Below are 14,723 nucleotides of genomic sequence, written 5' to 3'. Positions count from 1 at the left end.
ATCTTAGTATTCCGCCAAAAGCCAGTTTGGGCGATTAACCGATTGTAAATGGTTAAGGGACATGTTTATTTTACAGTGGTGGGCTACATGCACGATATATATATATGTATAAAGTCTACATGTTTTACTTAAATATAAACACTATTTTATATTTATATAATTATTACTGCAAGCTTACGTTCTAAGCGTGCATGTGTATGCGTATAATAAGTAATGTATTTAGAAAATTGCTTATGATTCAATTATTTTCTTATTATATTAATTTGAGCGACTTTTTTTCTCTTTCTAATCGAATTAATTGTAGTAATGGCCACCAAAGCATAGGGAATATAAGCAAAACCCTATATTCATCCAATTTCATGAAACAACTTAGAAAAAGTATGTTTGTACCGAACATTTTCTCTTAAACTGCTTAGCTGCTTTAGTGGTCCTTCACTTGCATTGAAAATTAAATAAAAAATAAAATCAAGTTAATCAAGATAGAATTTTTAAGTTATTGGTAAAAACTATATGGTAAAGATCCGCCAGAGATCTTCTTTAAATACTCTACGAAGAAGCCCGTGTCGCTTTCTTGCCAGATAAATTAGACAGTGACGTCGTGAAAATGTTTATAATTTCTGCAGAATTGAACGTGAAGAATAATGCTATAACACTCTCAGAACCAATTTTAGAAGAGGATGTGACGAGAGCGCTTTGATCTTTTTCTTTTCATTATGGGGAAAAACTTGAGATAGAAATTGTTTTTTTTTTTTTTTTTATGTAAAAAAACATTTGAACTGCCTTTTATAGGTATGAACATTGATTTCAACATTTTGTAACAAATGTGCACAAATCCGGACTGAAACTACCGATCACGGTTGTATTCTGAATCCAAGGACGGACTAAAACTGAATTCTGTCGTCGAAAACTTTACAACATAGTTTAGCACCTTTAACGACAACGCAAGTTGAATTACAAATGAGAAATCAGAATAAGGCTCTAGTGTTCGCTGAAAATGCAAATATTATCAGAACAAAGGGGAGATTAAAAAAGAGCGGGCAACAATACAGAGCAGAAGGCAGCAAATAAATGTAAGTGAAACAGCGCTTACTTAATTTGAAAGTTTTAGTAATGTACTTAAAAACGACAAAAGCGTCAATCACAAGCTTTGGAAAACTGCAAAATATTTAAAAGTGCGTATTAATAAGGGGCTCAAATAGGACATAGTGTAATTCAGATTGGGCAGAGGGCAGTCGCCTTTTTAAAACACTTCGAATTTACCTTTCTTTCGAAAATCCCGAAGACGAACGGGAAATTACAATGTCTCTTGACAATCCTTGGCAAACGGATTTAAGGAAGTAAGGAATGGAGTATCACTTTTAAACAATAAAAAGTCTCGATCTAAAAAGTGCATTACGTTATTGAATTTGATATTAACAATTCAATGTCGGGACTGCAACATTGCCAAGGTCAATGGAAATCCGCTGAAATAAGTCCTGCAAGCCAATGAGGATTCTATGTACTTTAGAAAACTCCTGCTATGAGGTTGCAGCGAATGTTACACAATAATAATATAATGCTTCGGCATCAATTTATTTTTCGCCATAAGCATAACACTCAATCTCAGCAATGTCATTGAATCGTTACAGAAATATATAGAAATGCGTTAGAAAATAAGCAGGGTTCATGGACGTGAATCTATTGATAAAGTTTGGCATCAAGGACTTCTTTCTAAATTTGACAAGAACCTTTCTTCTCCTTTCTATCTAAATCGGTCTTTTTTCTGTTAAAGTAGACAACGAAAATTCGGATGTCTGTAAAATCAATGCGAGTATTACACAGGGTAGTGTATTATGTACCGCGCTTTGCGCAATTTTCCCATCGGATGTGCTGCTGGCTGAACATGTCACTGCCGGCCCATTTGCGAATGATACGACTATAATTGCACGCAACGAACGTAAAGATGAAGCATCACAATTTGTTCGAATGCATCTTAACAAAATGTCCATATTGACCAAAGAAGTGGAGCATATACATAAATGCTGAAAAAGCTACACACGTCACATTTATTTCAAAACAGGACCATATATTAGCTGATTGATTAAAGATGAAAGGTGATGTTGCTGCGAAACAAAGCAATTCTCCAAACCATTTGGACGTATGGCATACAACTATGGGGAACAGCGAGCAACTTGAACATTGAAATTTTTTACCTCTATCAATCTGAAACATTAAGATTAATCACAGATGCCCTATGGTATATAACAAACAAGCATATTCACGAAGATTTATGCATTTCCATAGGAAAAGAAGAAGTTGTCAATTTCAGCTCTCGGTATCTTCATCGTCGTGGCCATCATTCGAAATTGCACGCAACAGCTGCACTAGACGGTAGAGAATCAACGAATAGGCTGAAAAGATATCACATTTCATATCTACGTATATATCATTCAATGATTAAAGATTCAAATATGTTCTATACGTATATAAAAATAGGTTAACAAATTAAAGCAAAGTAGATGTAAAGTTACGCCATTTGCTTATTATTGCAAATAAGTGAATATATGAAAACAAAAGAAAACAAAATAAACACACACACACAGTGTCTTAGGGCTGAGTATTAAAGAAATCCATTCTAAAAATGACAAGTAAATCATGTATTCGTATAATTTAAGTGACTTCTACCACGCGGATAAGGCGGAACGAATCGACATTGTCAAGTTAAATGATGTAACAAGGCGCATGAACTTTTCCAGAGCATGTAATTTTCCAGATCCTAGCAAATTGAAATTCTGTGAAAACATATATAACAAAAAAAAAAAAAAAAAAAAAAAAAAAAAAACAGAGTTCAATTTATTCACATGATACTCGTGACCTTGTACTTTACTTGAAGCAACGTACCATAAATGGGAGTGTATGTGACAAAATAATCGGACCATTCTAAATAAAGGAAAATAAACAGACAATCCACCTTGAAACAAATACATATACAAACACATTATATAATATTTCAAAAGATGCGGGTGTATTTTAATTTTGCATTGACGTTTGTAACGTTAAGAAAATTTCGATTGATTTCGTGCTCTGCCATCTGTTCTTCGTCTGTTTGTGAATCTAATGATTGTGCCCAAAATGGATATGAATATTTTCCACTAAAATGCACGCTTACAGAAAGAATCTTCAGACTACCATTTTGACAAAAAAAAATAAAAATAAAAAAAAGCGGAAACGCAGAGAAAACCGGAAAAATGCAAAATTTTGCCATTAACTTATTGGACAACTTATATACATTATAAAAATTAGTCCGCCTTCCGGCCAAAATTTCCTTACAAATATGTAGTAATCGATTAATTGTCACACTAATAGCTAATAAGAATTTGTGCGTCTGTTCGTGTACATTCATTCGAGTAGCAGGATAGCCATGATTTGCCCTAAAACGGTTATAGACTTTTTTAAATTTTATTCAAAAACTTATAATATTATATAACGTTTGAATGCTTATATATAATACTTTGCTTAATATGCTTTTTTCAGATAATCTGTACAAAATATGCAAAAAATTTTCTCTCCTTTTCTTGTTTTTCCTTTTTTTTTTTTTTTTTGCTTTTTATTCAACTCGGAAGCTAATTATCAAAGTATAAACAAAAAATACAAACAAATAACAATTCCTATATATATATATATAAAATGTATGGGTGTATGTCTATGTATATATATATATATATATATATATGTTTCATAAGCTAATAATAAAACTTTCAACTATATTTGCATATTTATAGGTTTTTGTGTTTTTATAATTTTATGTTTTTAGTTTTATTTGTGTTTGTTCTTTCATGAATTTACAAAATCTAATGATTATAATTATAGAAAAATATTAAGTGTACGATATATCGGGGACTACTATCACAATATGACTTATTATTAAGTTTTATTTTGATGCTGTTATTTTCGCTAAATTTAAATTTCATTTTTCTTCTTTTGTTTTTTTTTTTTTTTTTTACATAATAATGCATTTTTTACGGGCCGACGATCCATCGCCCTCGCTCATGGCCATCGTCTTTGAACGCATCAAATTCAAATCGGTGCGTATGCTCGGGCGCCTGGCATTCGGTGTAACTACACCACACGCGTCACTAAAACGTCGCTTAATGGAAAGGGCATTCTTTTTTGAGCCCCCAGCCGATGAATGAGGTGGCAGAGGCGAGGGTGCACCAAATACGGTAACCACACGTCGATGATGATTCGGTGCCATTTCTAAAGGTAAATTCGAAACCATAAATAGAGTATAAAATAAATCATCGATATGGAAATTTTGCTTTGCCGAGCATTCAACAAATACACAGCAATTATCCTGACCGGCTATATAGCCCATAACCTCATCAAGTTGAACCGTTCTGTAAGCGATTATTAATCTATTAACATCTATCATGCATTATCAAAACGATAAGTGTATAGCAAATGATTACCGTGGCTCTCTATCACATTTATTACCCGCCAATATCATCGGTATTTTGGGTAAGGTTTTCTTTTTAAATCCCGAGCCCGGATTTAAAGCTGCCCATTTCGTTTCCAATATGTTTTCACGTAAGCGCACCACTTCTTCGAAGGATTCACGCGAATCCATACTAAAGACCAAAATGAAAAGATCACCTAAAATGCATAAAAGTTTTTCGTTGCCATTTAAACATATATTAATTTTCAAGGAGAAGAATTCATAAGAACGAATGAACGGAATGAACGGAAATCTAATTTGCATGATAAAATGTGCATAATGTGAGTAAAGTAGATTTACAATCGAAACTTGATACATGTTAGAAAAGAGCATACGAACAGATAATGAAGCACATGTATATAAGGAACGTTATTTAAGTGGGAATTTCTTTACATATATTCGTGAATGAGCTAACATTAAATATATATATATATATATATATATATATATCTATACACAATGGCATTAACTTGTAGACAATTCTGTTGGCGTGTATATATATATATTACATGTGCAAGAAATTTACCTTAAAAAAGGTATAATCAAAACTAATGAAAAGAAAAAATAACAAAGAAAAGAATTAGATAACTAAAATATCTTTAAAGCACTTAAACAATTGAAAAAGATGCGGTAAATAAAAATCAATTAATTGAACCGACAATTTAAGATTTAGGATATTGCTCTGACCTACCAGAATCAATCTGCCATGAACTATCTATAACGTAATATATTTAGTATTCCGGACATTGTATACGAGACTTTTCATTTGCAACGTCCTTTTCCGAGTTTTAGTTCTACTTCTGTTGTCGGTCAAGAGGTCTGACGCTTCGCCGATACGCATTATTGCTTAAAAGAGAAGAGTACGACCAAACAGCAGTTTTGCTCAAGACAATCAATTTTTACAAGTATCATAGTACCATTTACAAGTGCCAAGGTTCTTAGCTAATATTTGAACCAATTGCAGCAAATAGCTAATCAAGTGGATTCGGTGATAGGAAAGAATTTCAGAAAGATAAGCATCATTTTCCTCCTTATAATATTGAATCGATATCATCCTATCCGATGATCTTTCCTTTTCACTTCTTATAGGGAACAACTTCAGAGCAAGATTCCTCGCAAGTATATGAAAAAGACGCCCACTTCTTGGGAATGATGCATAAACGTCATAATTAAATATTATTGCCAACATTCTTGCCAACATTACTGTCGTCGTTCACAGTCCATCATTTTATGAATCACATGATTTGTAGATAATACCGACCTTCACACGAATGTGTCAAAGTTTCATCACATTCTCGAATATATACATTATATATATATTATTAGCTAGGTCCGCCCTTGGTTTTATAAAAAGGTGGTCCAAAAAGCTTGATGATTCCTACATTACGAAAAGGCTGTACATGTGTTTGGTTAGACCCATACTCGAGTATGCCTCAGTTGTGTGTTCTCCTTCATATAGGTGCTACGTAGATTCAATTGAATCTGTTCAAAAGTAATTTGGGTTGGGATCCGATTGCCTCTCTTCTTCCGTATGAAAATAGATTGCTTCTGCTGTCCCTACCGTCCCTTGAGAAACGTAGATTTGTTCTTGGCGTTTCCTTTCTAATTAAAGTAATAAATGGTGCTATTGACTCGCCTTCATTACTTGGTGAAATAAGCTTTAATGTCCCTAACCGCTTCTCTAGGCATTTTATCTTGGTTAAGCTTAATCAGTGTAAATTTCATTATGAGCTGTTCAATCCGCTCAGAGTCGTTTGCAAAAACCTAAATGACGTCTACCACTTATTCTCGTTATCGGACTCTTTAAAGTCCATTAAAGCAACATTGCTTAATACGCGCGATTTACCTATGTCGTATTTAAACTTAGCTTTTATCCTTAAAAAGTCGTTACGTTTCGAAAGTGAATTATTGTCAATTTATTATCGGTTGCCAGGCTTATGCATGTTTGCGATGGCTTAGGAGTTCATTTGCAATTTGGTCCTGTACCGTTTGTAAGTGTGGCCCTATGCTGGTAGTGTACATGCTTTTTTTTTTCTTTTTTTTCTTCTTATTTGTTTTTTTATACTTATACTAAATTTTATTATTTATTAACATAAGTTTTGCATTAAGAGCCAATTGAACTCGACTGTTTTGCTTAGTTGAGTTTCTAGTATAAGTAGAATAAATAATTAAATAAAAAATAAATAAAATAAAAATAAATAAATTATATATGGATCACTCTTAAATAGTTCTCTGTTCCATGATTACGTAACACGTTTTAAATGGTTGAAACAGTAAGAAGAATCGTAATATATCCCACGATCAAAAGCAGAAAATGAAAGTCAATCTTCGTTACGAAATATTCATGCCACGGACATAGATTATAGAGCATGTAATGCAACATATGTACACTTTGCGAAAATCCTTCGGATTTGCAAATATGCAATCTGACGATACACCTATCCAGCCTAACTGTGAGTAAATTTGTAAAAATCTCAACATGTTTTAGTTAACAGCAAACGCAGCGCTTGTAAGGCAGCTTAGCATTCAGATCATCGCAATAAGAATTTATCTGCACAAATTTCTCATGAAGATCTACTCCTAAATTTTATAAGCTATTGCTAAATTTTCAAATATTTTTAATATCTTCTTTAACGTATTTAACATTAACGAAACTTTTCAATTTTCCGAATTTCAATTTTCTAGCTAAACATTTGTCACTTTGCGAGTTCGAAGAGCATCGAATCACAATTTTTGGATTGAACAAGGGGAGCTGCCACACTTTTCGATGTCACGAGTACATCCATATCACACGAATAGAAATGCATAATAAAGTGAATAAAAAATATATATATTTACCTCTACGAAAATTTGTGAGTATTCATCTCCCCTATCAAATGCTGAAGTTTTTATTATATCACTTGCAATGTCAAGTTTTATATGAAATTTACGTTTCCGTTGCTGTTTCTTTTTTTTTTTTTTTTTTTTTTTTTTGAAAGTCATTGCGTCCTTTTGGTTATTGGGAGTGTGTTTGTCAATATACACTTGCCAACCAACTATTGACATTTTTATATTTTTTTATCATACAGCATAGACACCGTTAACTTTTTTAAAAAATTTTTTCACTTTCAATCATATCAGTTAACAAGGGTGCAATATATATTATTAGTTTAAATTTATTGAGAAAATGAATCTCTAAAAAACTCTAAAAAATGATTCCATTTCGAAATGGTTTAAATTAAGAATGGATGAGATTTTAACATGCCTCATACGGCATGTCTCACACGATCGACTAGAAAAAAATAACTTCTTGCGCCTCCAGTTCTATTTATACGACAAAATGCTAAACTAAACTGATTACTGAATACGATATCATTTTTTGTCATCAATAAAAATGTCCAATGTTTGCTATCGAAACAAACAAAAAAACAAAAGCAAATAAGATAAACTCGCGTAAGGTGGGTGAACTCAGTTTATACGATTTAAAAAAAAAAGAAAAAATCCTACATGTAAGGGAAATAAATTTAAAATAATAATTTACTTTACACTATAAATTTGTAGAAATGCAAAAAAAGCAGAAAAACATGGCGAAATGAAAACAGCTTGGACCGAAATATCCTATATCTACCAACAGATGGTATACCAGAAATGTGTTCGTGACTAAACTTTATATCATATTTTGTATGACTTGGCCACAGGTCATCGGTAATTTAAGCGAATTGAAAAACACATTCTTACCTAGTTTTTACCTGATTTACCTAATGCATGGCTTTTGACATTCTTCTCCTTCTGCGGAATTTCCTTACGGAAGCTTAATCTTAATTTTCAATTTTCATATCTAGTAAGAGTGTATGTATGTTTAAAAAAGAGAATATAAAAGTAATTTTCACGTCTTGAAGAAATGGATTTCAACAATCAGCCGGATGGACATAAGTAAATTGATTTCTTTCTCACATCAAATCCTTGCTTCTTATTGTTTCCGATGCATAGTTTTAGGCATTGCGAACATTTGACAATCTTTTTTAATGAAAAGTTGCGGCGACATTTTTGAGCAAGCTGTGTTAAACATTGCGTCCTCGATTCAACACGAAAGCATATAAACAAAAGTCAGAGCGACAGGCAGGTACGTTTAAGTCTGTTCAGGTCGGAATAATAATGACTGAGTCTATTTTAAATCTATCTGACCGTTCGATGCCTACAAGCGGCATCTTGCAAACTGTTTCTCACCAATTATTACTAAATATTTTCGAAATATTCATAACACGCTTAAAAAGAACTCAATTTGAGGCTATTACAGGTGGATTGGTATATGAATCAGGTTAGAATATCTGTAGGAATTTCTCGGCTTCATCCTCCCTAAAAGATGAACGGACGACAAGTTGGCCGCTTGTTGGCTATAGCTAAATCGATTCGAAGTTTTCCTCATTCATGAAAATATTCTTCAGTACACATATGTGGTAGATGTAATGAATCATATCGAAAAGTCTCCGCGGTTTCGAGCTTGTTTTCGTAGCGTTCTCTTTCCAAATGATTCCAAAATGTCATGTGATTGATGTTTAGTGTCTTATGTGCCGGCCTTGCTCCATCCATTGGAAAATTGGATCGACCCAAACCACTCCTGCGTCCCTCGGTTCATTTATAGCATTCTCACCGTACCGTTTACAAATTTTTCGGCATCTTTTTGCATATTTTACCATTTTTATTGTAAAAGAACTTCACATAGCGTATTTCGTCAAATATTTCACTCATTTTCAATTCAATATAACTTTTTAGAAGAGCAAACAATTAGAAAATTATCTTAACAAAAGGTGTAGGCGGAAATGCCACCTTTTAAACACATATTAGTTTGAGTCTCAATATGTGGGCGTCAACACAATTCCGCCAAAAAAGCCATAAAGCATTTTCAAAATGACCTAATATATGCACATAGTGTACATGTGATGAATGAATGACAGAAAGAACTTATTATACTTCCTTCCTTTTCATTCGTAGTAACGAAAGAGAGCAATAAATACCGTATATGATTCGAAATATTAAAACAATAACAACAAAAATCAATAATTACACAATGTCGTTAAACATAAAACTGAGATTATATTGTGAGACTATTTTTAAAAAAATGAATCGCTATGCTAACTATAAAACGGATCAATATCACGACACGAGAGCAAGCAGTGTGTTGAAAAAAATGGCAAAATAATATTTAAAAATAACAGCATTACCGTACATGATAACACAATTTTGCGAATATGTTAACATTTGAAGGGAGCACTTTAATTTACCCGTTAAGAATGATAAACGTCGCATTGCTGGAAACGGATGATGGCCAGATGTATCTAGGACATCTAATTGATAGACTTCATTGCGTATGCGATATAATTTACGATGAAAGTCCTCGATAGTGGGTGTGTAGGCCTCTTCGAAACGGTTACCCAAGAAACGTGCAACTATTGATGATTTGCCCACGCGTGATGACCTAAATTGAATCAATTAAATAATTCGATTTATTTAATAATTTTATAACCAACGAGTGGACAACAAAAAACTTTTCAAAGAAAAGTGAATCATTTAATTCAATTAAATCAATTAGATAACTAATTTAAATCAATTGTAAATAAAGATAAAATAGAAACGATTGTAAATGCACTTGAATGATGTGTGTGTGCGTGCAGAAAATATATTCAAGTTTTTCTTTTTTCTTTTTTTTTTTTTAATTTATTTATAATTTAAAAAAAGTTTTTTCTTCTTACGCTATCCTATTATTTCAATTGGCGGTATTGGTAGTGTTGATAGCGTTTACAAGATATTCTGCGTGGAGCATACGCTTACGGTGTTGGCTTCCATACCAGATATATTATTTATTTATTTAAATTAATTAATAAACATTGCATTAAATGGAATCAATCTATCTATGGCTGAGTAAAAGTGTTTTAGTTTTGCTTATACTAAAATGATCCAACCTTTAAATTATTCTCCCATCAAACACTTTTCCAATATACGTATGAAGGAAGAAAGCGAAGATAAATTTGTTGAATTCCCATTGCACATACAAATATGCGTTGAAGTCTGCGTATGGTCAACAGAATCGATTTACCTACGTAATATGCTAATAATGATTTCATTTCGTCTAAGATGCATCATACATCGATTCGATACAACAAAAGCAATTAATCATCGTCTTCAAATGAACATACGAAAAATTCAGGTCTAAATCATTATACTATACATCGCTCGTGATGCGGAGGCATCGTAAACTTGTTCCGGATGTATGCAACGCCCAAATGCACTTGGATTGTTTCATAATCGCTTTCTGAGTCGAACTAAGTTTGGCCGTTAACCTCACCTTCTTGCATTCTTTCATTCAACCTACAGTTCACAATTTTTAAGATATTTTGAAAATGGTTCAAATCGCACCAGCTTTTTTCAACCACCTCCTACATAGCGACTTATTTTTAAAAGTCGATATTTGACGGTGGGCCGTGACCTGGCCCACTACGATATTCTCACTTGCTTTTTAAAGTGTTTTCGTTCAAAGGGAAAAAGAAAAAATTGTTCTCAAACATATTTCATTTTCTATATATGTATTTGATTGACTTCCGGGCCCAAGTAGGCAAATAATCTCGACAAATAACTCAATGGTCGTGGGTTCAAATCTCAAGTGCTAGGTGCTTTAGACATGAGTCTTAGAGTATTATTTCTCTGGCTAATAATGATAGTAATAATAATATTATTTTTATGCATATATTGTTTATGCTTAAATGATCTTTTAAACATTTTAGCGCGAAAGAGAAATAATATTATTATGGAAAAACAATGGAAATGAAAAAATATTTTAAGCACACTCCTGCTCTGCCTCATAGCCAATAAATCAATGCTGCATGTTAAAGGCATCGCGTTATAGAGGTAAAGGAAAAACTTTTTTGAAAATTTTTTTAAACCTAACACATACAACTTAAGCGGTGTCCTTCACAAGACCGCACTTTTACAGTTTAGGGTATCGCTGGCTGCTGCAGTTTTCATCCGATAGCGAAATTTCAACTGTATCTTTAAAATACATTGTTTTCTTGTATATGAAATAAATATGAATTTAAACATTTTATGGTCGATTTTGGAGAAAGATTTTCCAAAAAAATTAAGTTTAAACGGATGGCATATGTTCAGATTTTTTAGCCATTTTTCGCATAATTTCAGCGCTGCTAATCAAAATTGCTAAAATTGGAAGAATGACATGACATGAGAGATGCCAACTTGCGAGGGCTATCAGGCCAATCAATTTTTATTAAAATTGAGGATAATAGTACAGTCAAACCTGTTTTTGTGCGGTCTTTTTTTATGCGCTTTTATTTTGTGCGATTATTTTTGTGCCATTTTTTTTTGTGCGATTCTTTTTGTGCGATTCTTTTTTTTGTGCGGTATATGAATATCGACACATTGAATTTCGCCGAGAGGTTAGATCAATCTGAACTGTGTTGGCATCACTTTTTTTGCTATCAGTGTGTATGTACACATTGCAACAGCCATTTTCATACCTAGTGCTGGAAAGCGGTCTGGCCTGAATGTGTCATTAATAGAAATGTAACCGACAACACGTCCACTTTATCATCAGATATCATTGCGCTAGCACATCAAATCTGCGAAGAAGATTTTGACTCTTTCAGCGAAAATGATCTTATTGAAATGATTGAGGACGAAACCGTAAATGATAGTGACATTATCAATAATTTAACAGATCATGAAGACGGACAAGAAGAACCGGAATCTATTACAGCGGCTAAAATATATGCAGGGATCCAGCTTTGCAGCAAATTGGAAAAGCATTTTCTTAAAATAGATAACAATTCTCAATGAAGTTTGAAATTCCAAAAAGAGCTTCGATTGTGTATATCTGGCTATCGCGACGTTTACAGTTCATCGCAAAAATATGCGCGTTTTGAACTACGACGAGTAGTATTGAATTATGTACATTTTGAAAATTTCTCCTTGTTTAAAATTAGAAATTAAAATTTTTTTAAATGTTTCAATGTGTAATTTAATTATTTATTTTGTTTGGAAAGCACTTTCTTGCTATTTCGTGAAGCTTTGACATATTTTCTAAGTGAGACTTTTTTTATGCGGTCGCTCTCTACCGCATAAAAAAAATTTTCTTTAATATGCTGTGAGAAATTATTTCTTATAGCTATTTATGAAGTTTTTGAATATTTTTGTTTGTGCGGTTTTTTTTCTGCGGTCCCTATCTACCGCACAAAAACAGGTTTGCCTGTACTCTTTTGGCGATTCAAATGCGTTTTTTGTGGTAATGTTTATTCACTAAGGAGGAGATCTTATAGGCACACACACACATACACATTAGGTTATACGAATCGATTCAGAAACATTTCCATCTGTCCGTTCATGTATTCTTTTGCTTAACGTATGTGGTGCAATTATTGCAAGATTTTGGTGAATTGTAATATCCTGATAGGCTTTGGTCCAGGTACCAACTCTGCTAAATACGACTTTCATCAAATCATTGGTACAACCACTCTCTATATAATGTAATCAATTTTGAAACAGTCATTATATGTGACCATTTTTTGAATCCCCCGCCTCCGATATAAACATTCTTATAATAGACAAGCGTTCAGATAGCAAAAAATTTGGCTTTTTAGTTTTTAGTATTCTATAATGGACCCCGTTTCAGGTAGTAATATCTGCCGGTAATTTTATTAATAATTCATTTTTCATATGGACAATGAAATCATGTGCTTTCCAGTAGTTTTCAAAGTTCTTTACCTTTGGAAAAGATTTTTCATCTACATTTACACATATTTTATTTATATTCGGTTTTTAGAATCATTTTGTTTGTCCTTCAATAAGTGACGTAATAATAAAATATAAAACAGTAAAGACCTGACGAAATAGATAGACAATGTCAAACAACATAAGGTAAGGGCAGAGTCTGAAAATGCGCAGATATGTAATTTATGTGCGATGGGTTAATTTCACGATTTCACGATTACTTCAACTATCAAAATAAAAGTACAATGAATTAAAGAATAGATGATAATTGATATGATTAGAGACTCTTTAATAATGTTCGGCTTCTTAGTGTGTTTCAATAAATGACTAATTTGAATATCGAAACATACATTGAAACATAAATGCTCTCACTCTCACTTACCCAAGTAAAACTAGGCGATAGCAATTTTTTGATGTGGGCAATGTATCATCGCATAACATAGCTGAACTAACAATTTGACCGGCTATAAAGTCATCAGCCGAATCAATGGTATCCATATCCAAGTCAGCCATGTGATGGTGATGCATGTCTGTGCTATTCATTAAGCGGGTTGTGGTATTAACAACACCATTACTGCCACTGGGTACATCATCTAAAAATGTAACTACATGCGCATTGCAGCCTGAAGCTGAGACCGCATTGTTAATAGCAGCGACAGCGTTTGTGCTGGCAGTCGATGATGCATGAACTGGTGTATGCTGATGGCCAGTCAATGCAGAACCGTTGGCAGCTTGATATTGACGCGTCATTGCATCTGATGTTGTTTGCTGCTGGGCGTTAGTAGTGCCACTACCACTACCACTACCACTACCACTGCCACTGCCAGCAATTGAAACCTCAGTATAATCATTGTTATTACTACGTGCACAAAACCAATTTTTACAGCGTATCATATTGGTTTCGACGACCGTTTGCACGGTCGCCCTCTCCGTCACCGGCGTATTCAATGCACAACCAATAAACCTCATCCAGCAATTACTAAACAAATCCTTCGTTTTTTCGATATAATCGATGCTACTTTTAGCACAATATAGTTAAAGCAAACGCCTACGCGTATATATGTGATGTCCTTTATTGTTTTATTTACTTTTTTTTTTATATTTTTTTTCTCCCTTCAGAAGATTGCTTTTTTATTTACATTTTCAAGCCTTTTAAGTGCTTTTGCTTGTTATCAAACAGTTTCATTAAAAGTAATCTTCTTTCACTTGGCTACGATCTCAGGGCTGCTATGCGATAAAAGGGTGAACTCGACTAAGAATTTAATTTTGCTGCCTTTAGTTATTGTTTGGTCTAACGCGATTACCCCTTCGTATTTCATATGCATATGTAATAAGGTGAAAATAATTGCCGAGTTTGGCAGTTGAAAGTAAGAAATTATTTTCCATCTGTTTGTTTTATTGTTTGTTTCTTCTTTTTATTTATTGTTTTTTTTTTTCTATACTTTTTTTTTTTTTTTTGTTATTATTTTGAATTTTTCAAATTGGACCTTAT

The 14,723-nt window shown here is 33.0% G+C and overlaps 1 protein-coding gene across 1 annotated transcript; it reads right to left on the bottom strand.

Annotated features, from left to right (window-relative positions):
- Positions 1-3,963: 3,963 nt before the first annotated feature.
- On the bottom strand, positions 3,964-14,630 carry LOC119645365 (GTP-binding protein Rhes). Its single transcript, XM_038045544.1, has 4 exons — positions 13,614-14,630; positions 9,736-9,929; positions 4,449-4,632; positions 3,964-4,376 (listed from the first exon to the last, which is right to left on the bottom strand). The coding sequence occupies exons 1-4, from the start codon at positions 14,198-14,200 to the stop codon at positions 3,980-3,982; spliced, it is 1,362 nt and encodes a 453-aa protein (XP_037901472.1). The 5' UTR covers positions 14,201-14,630; the 3' UTR covers positions 3,964-3,979.
- Between the last annotated feature and the right edge of the window lie 93 nt (positions 14,631-14,723).

Source organism: Glossina fuscipes, unplaced genomic scaffold, assembly GCF_014805625.2.
Source record: "Glossina fuscipes isolate IAEA_lab_2018 unplaced genomic scaffold, Yale_Gfus_2 1, whole genome shotgun sequence".
Classification (NCBI taxonomy): domain Eukaryota; kingdom Metazoa; phylum Arthropoda; class Insecta; order Diptera; family Glossinidae; genus Glossina; species Glossina fuscipes.
The sequence above is the reverse complement of the archived record's forward strand: the minus strand, read 5'-3'. Positions and strand labels throughout refer to the sequence as shown.

Coding starts and splice junctions, on each gene's coding strand:
- LOC119645365 (XM_038045544.1), bottom strand. CDS start 14,200: ATGAGGTTTATTGGTTGTGCATTGAATACGCCGGTGACGGAGAGGGCG. Junction 4,633..9,735: donor ACGTTTATCATTCTTAACGG/GTAAATTAAAGT, acceptor TATGCATTTTAG/GTGATCTTTTCATTTTGGTC. Junction 4,377..4,448: donor AAATGTGATAGAGAGCCACG/GTAATCATTTGC, acceptor AATCGCTTACAG/AACGGTTCAACTTGATGAGG.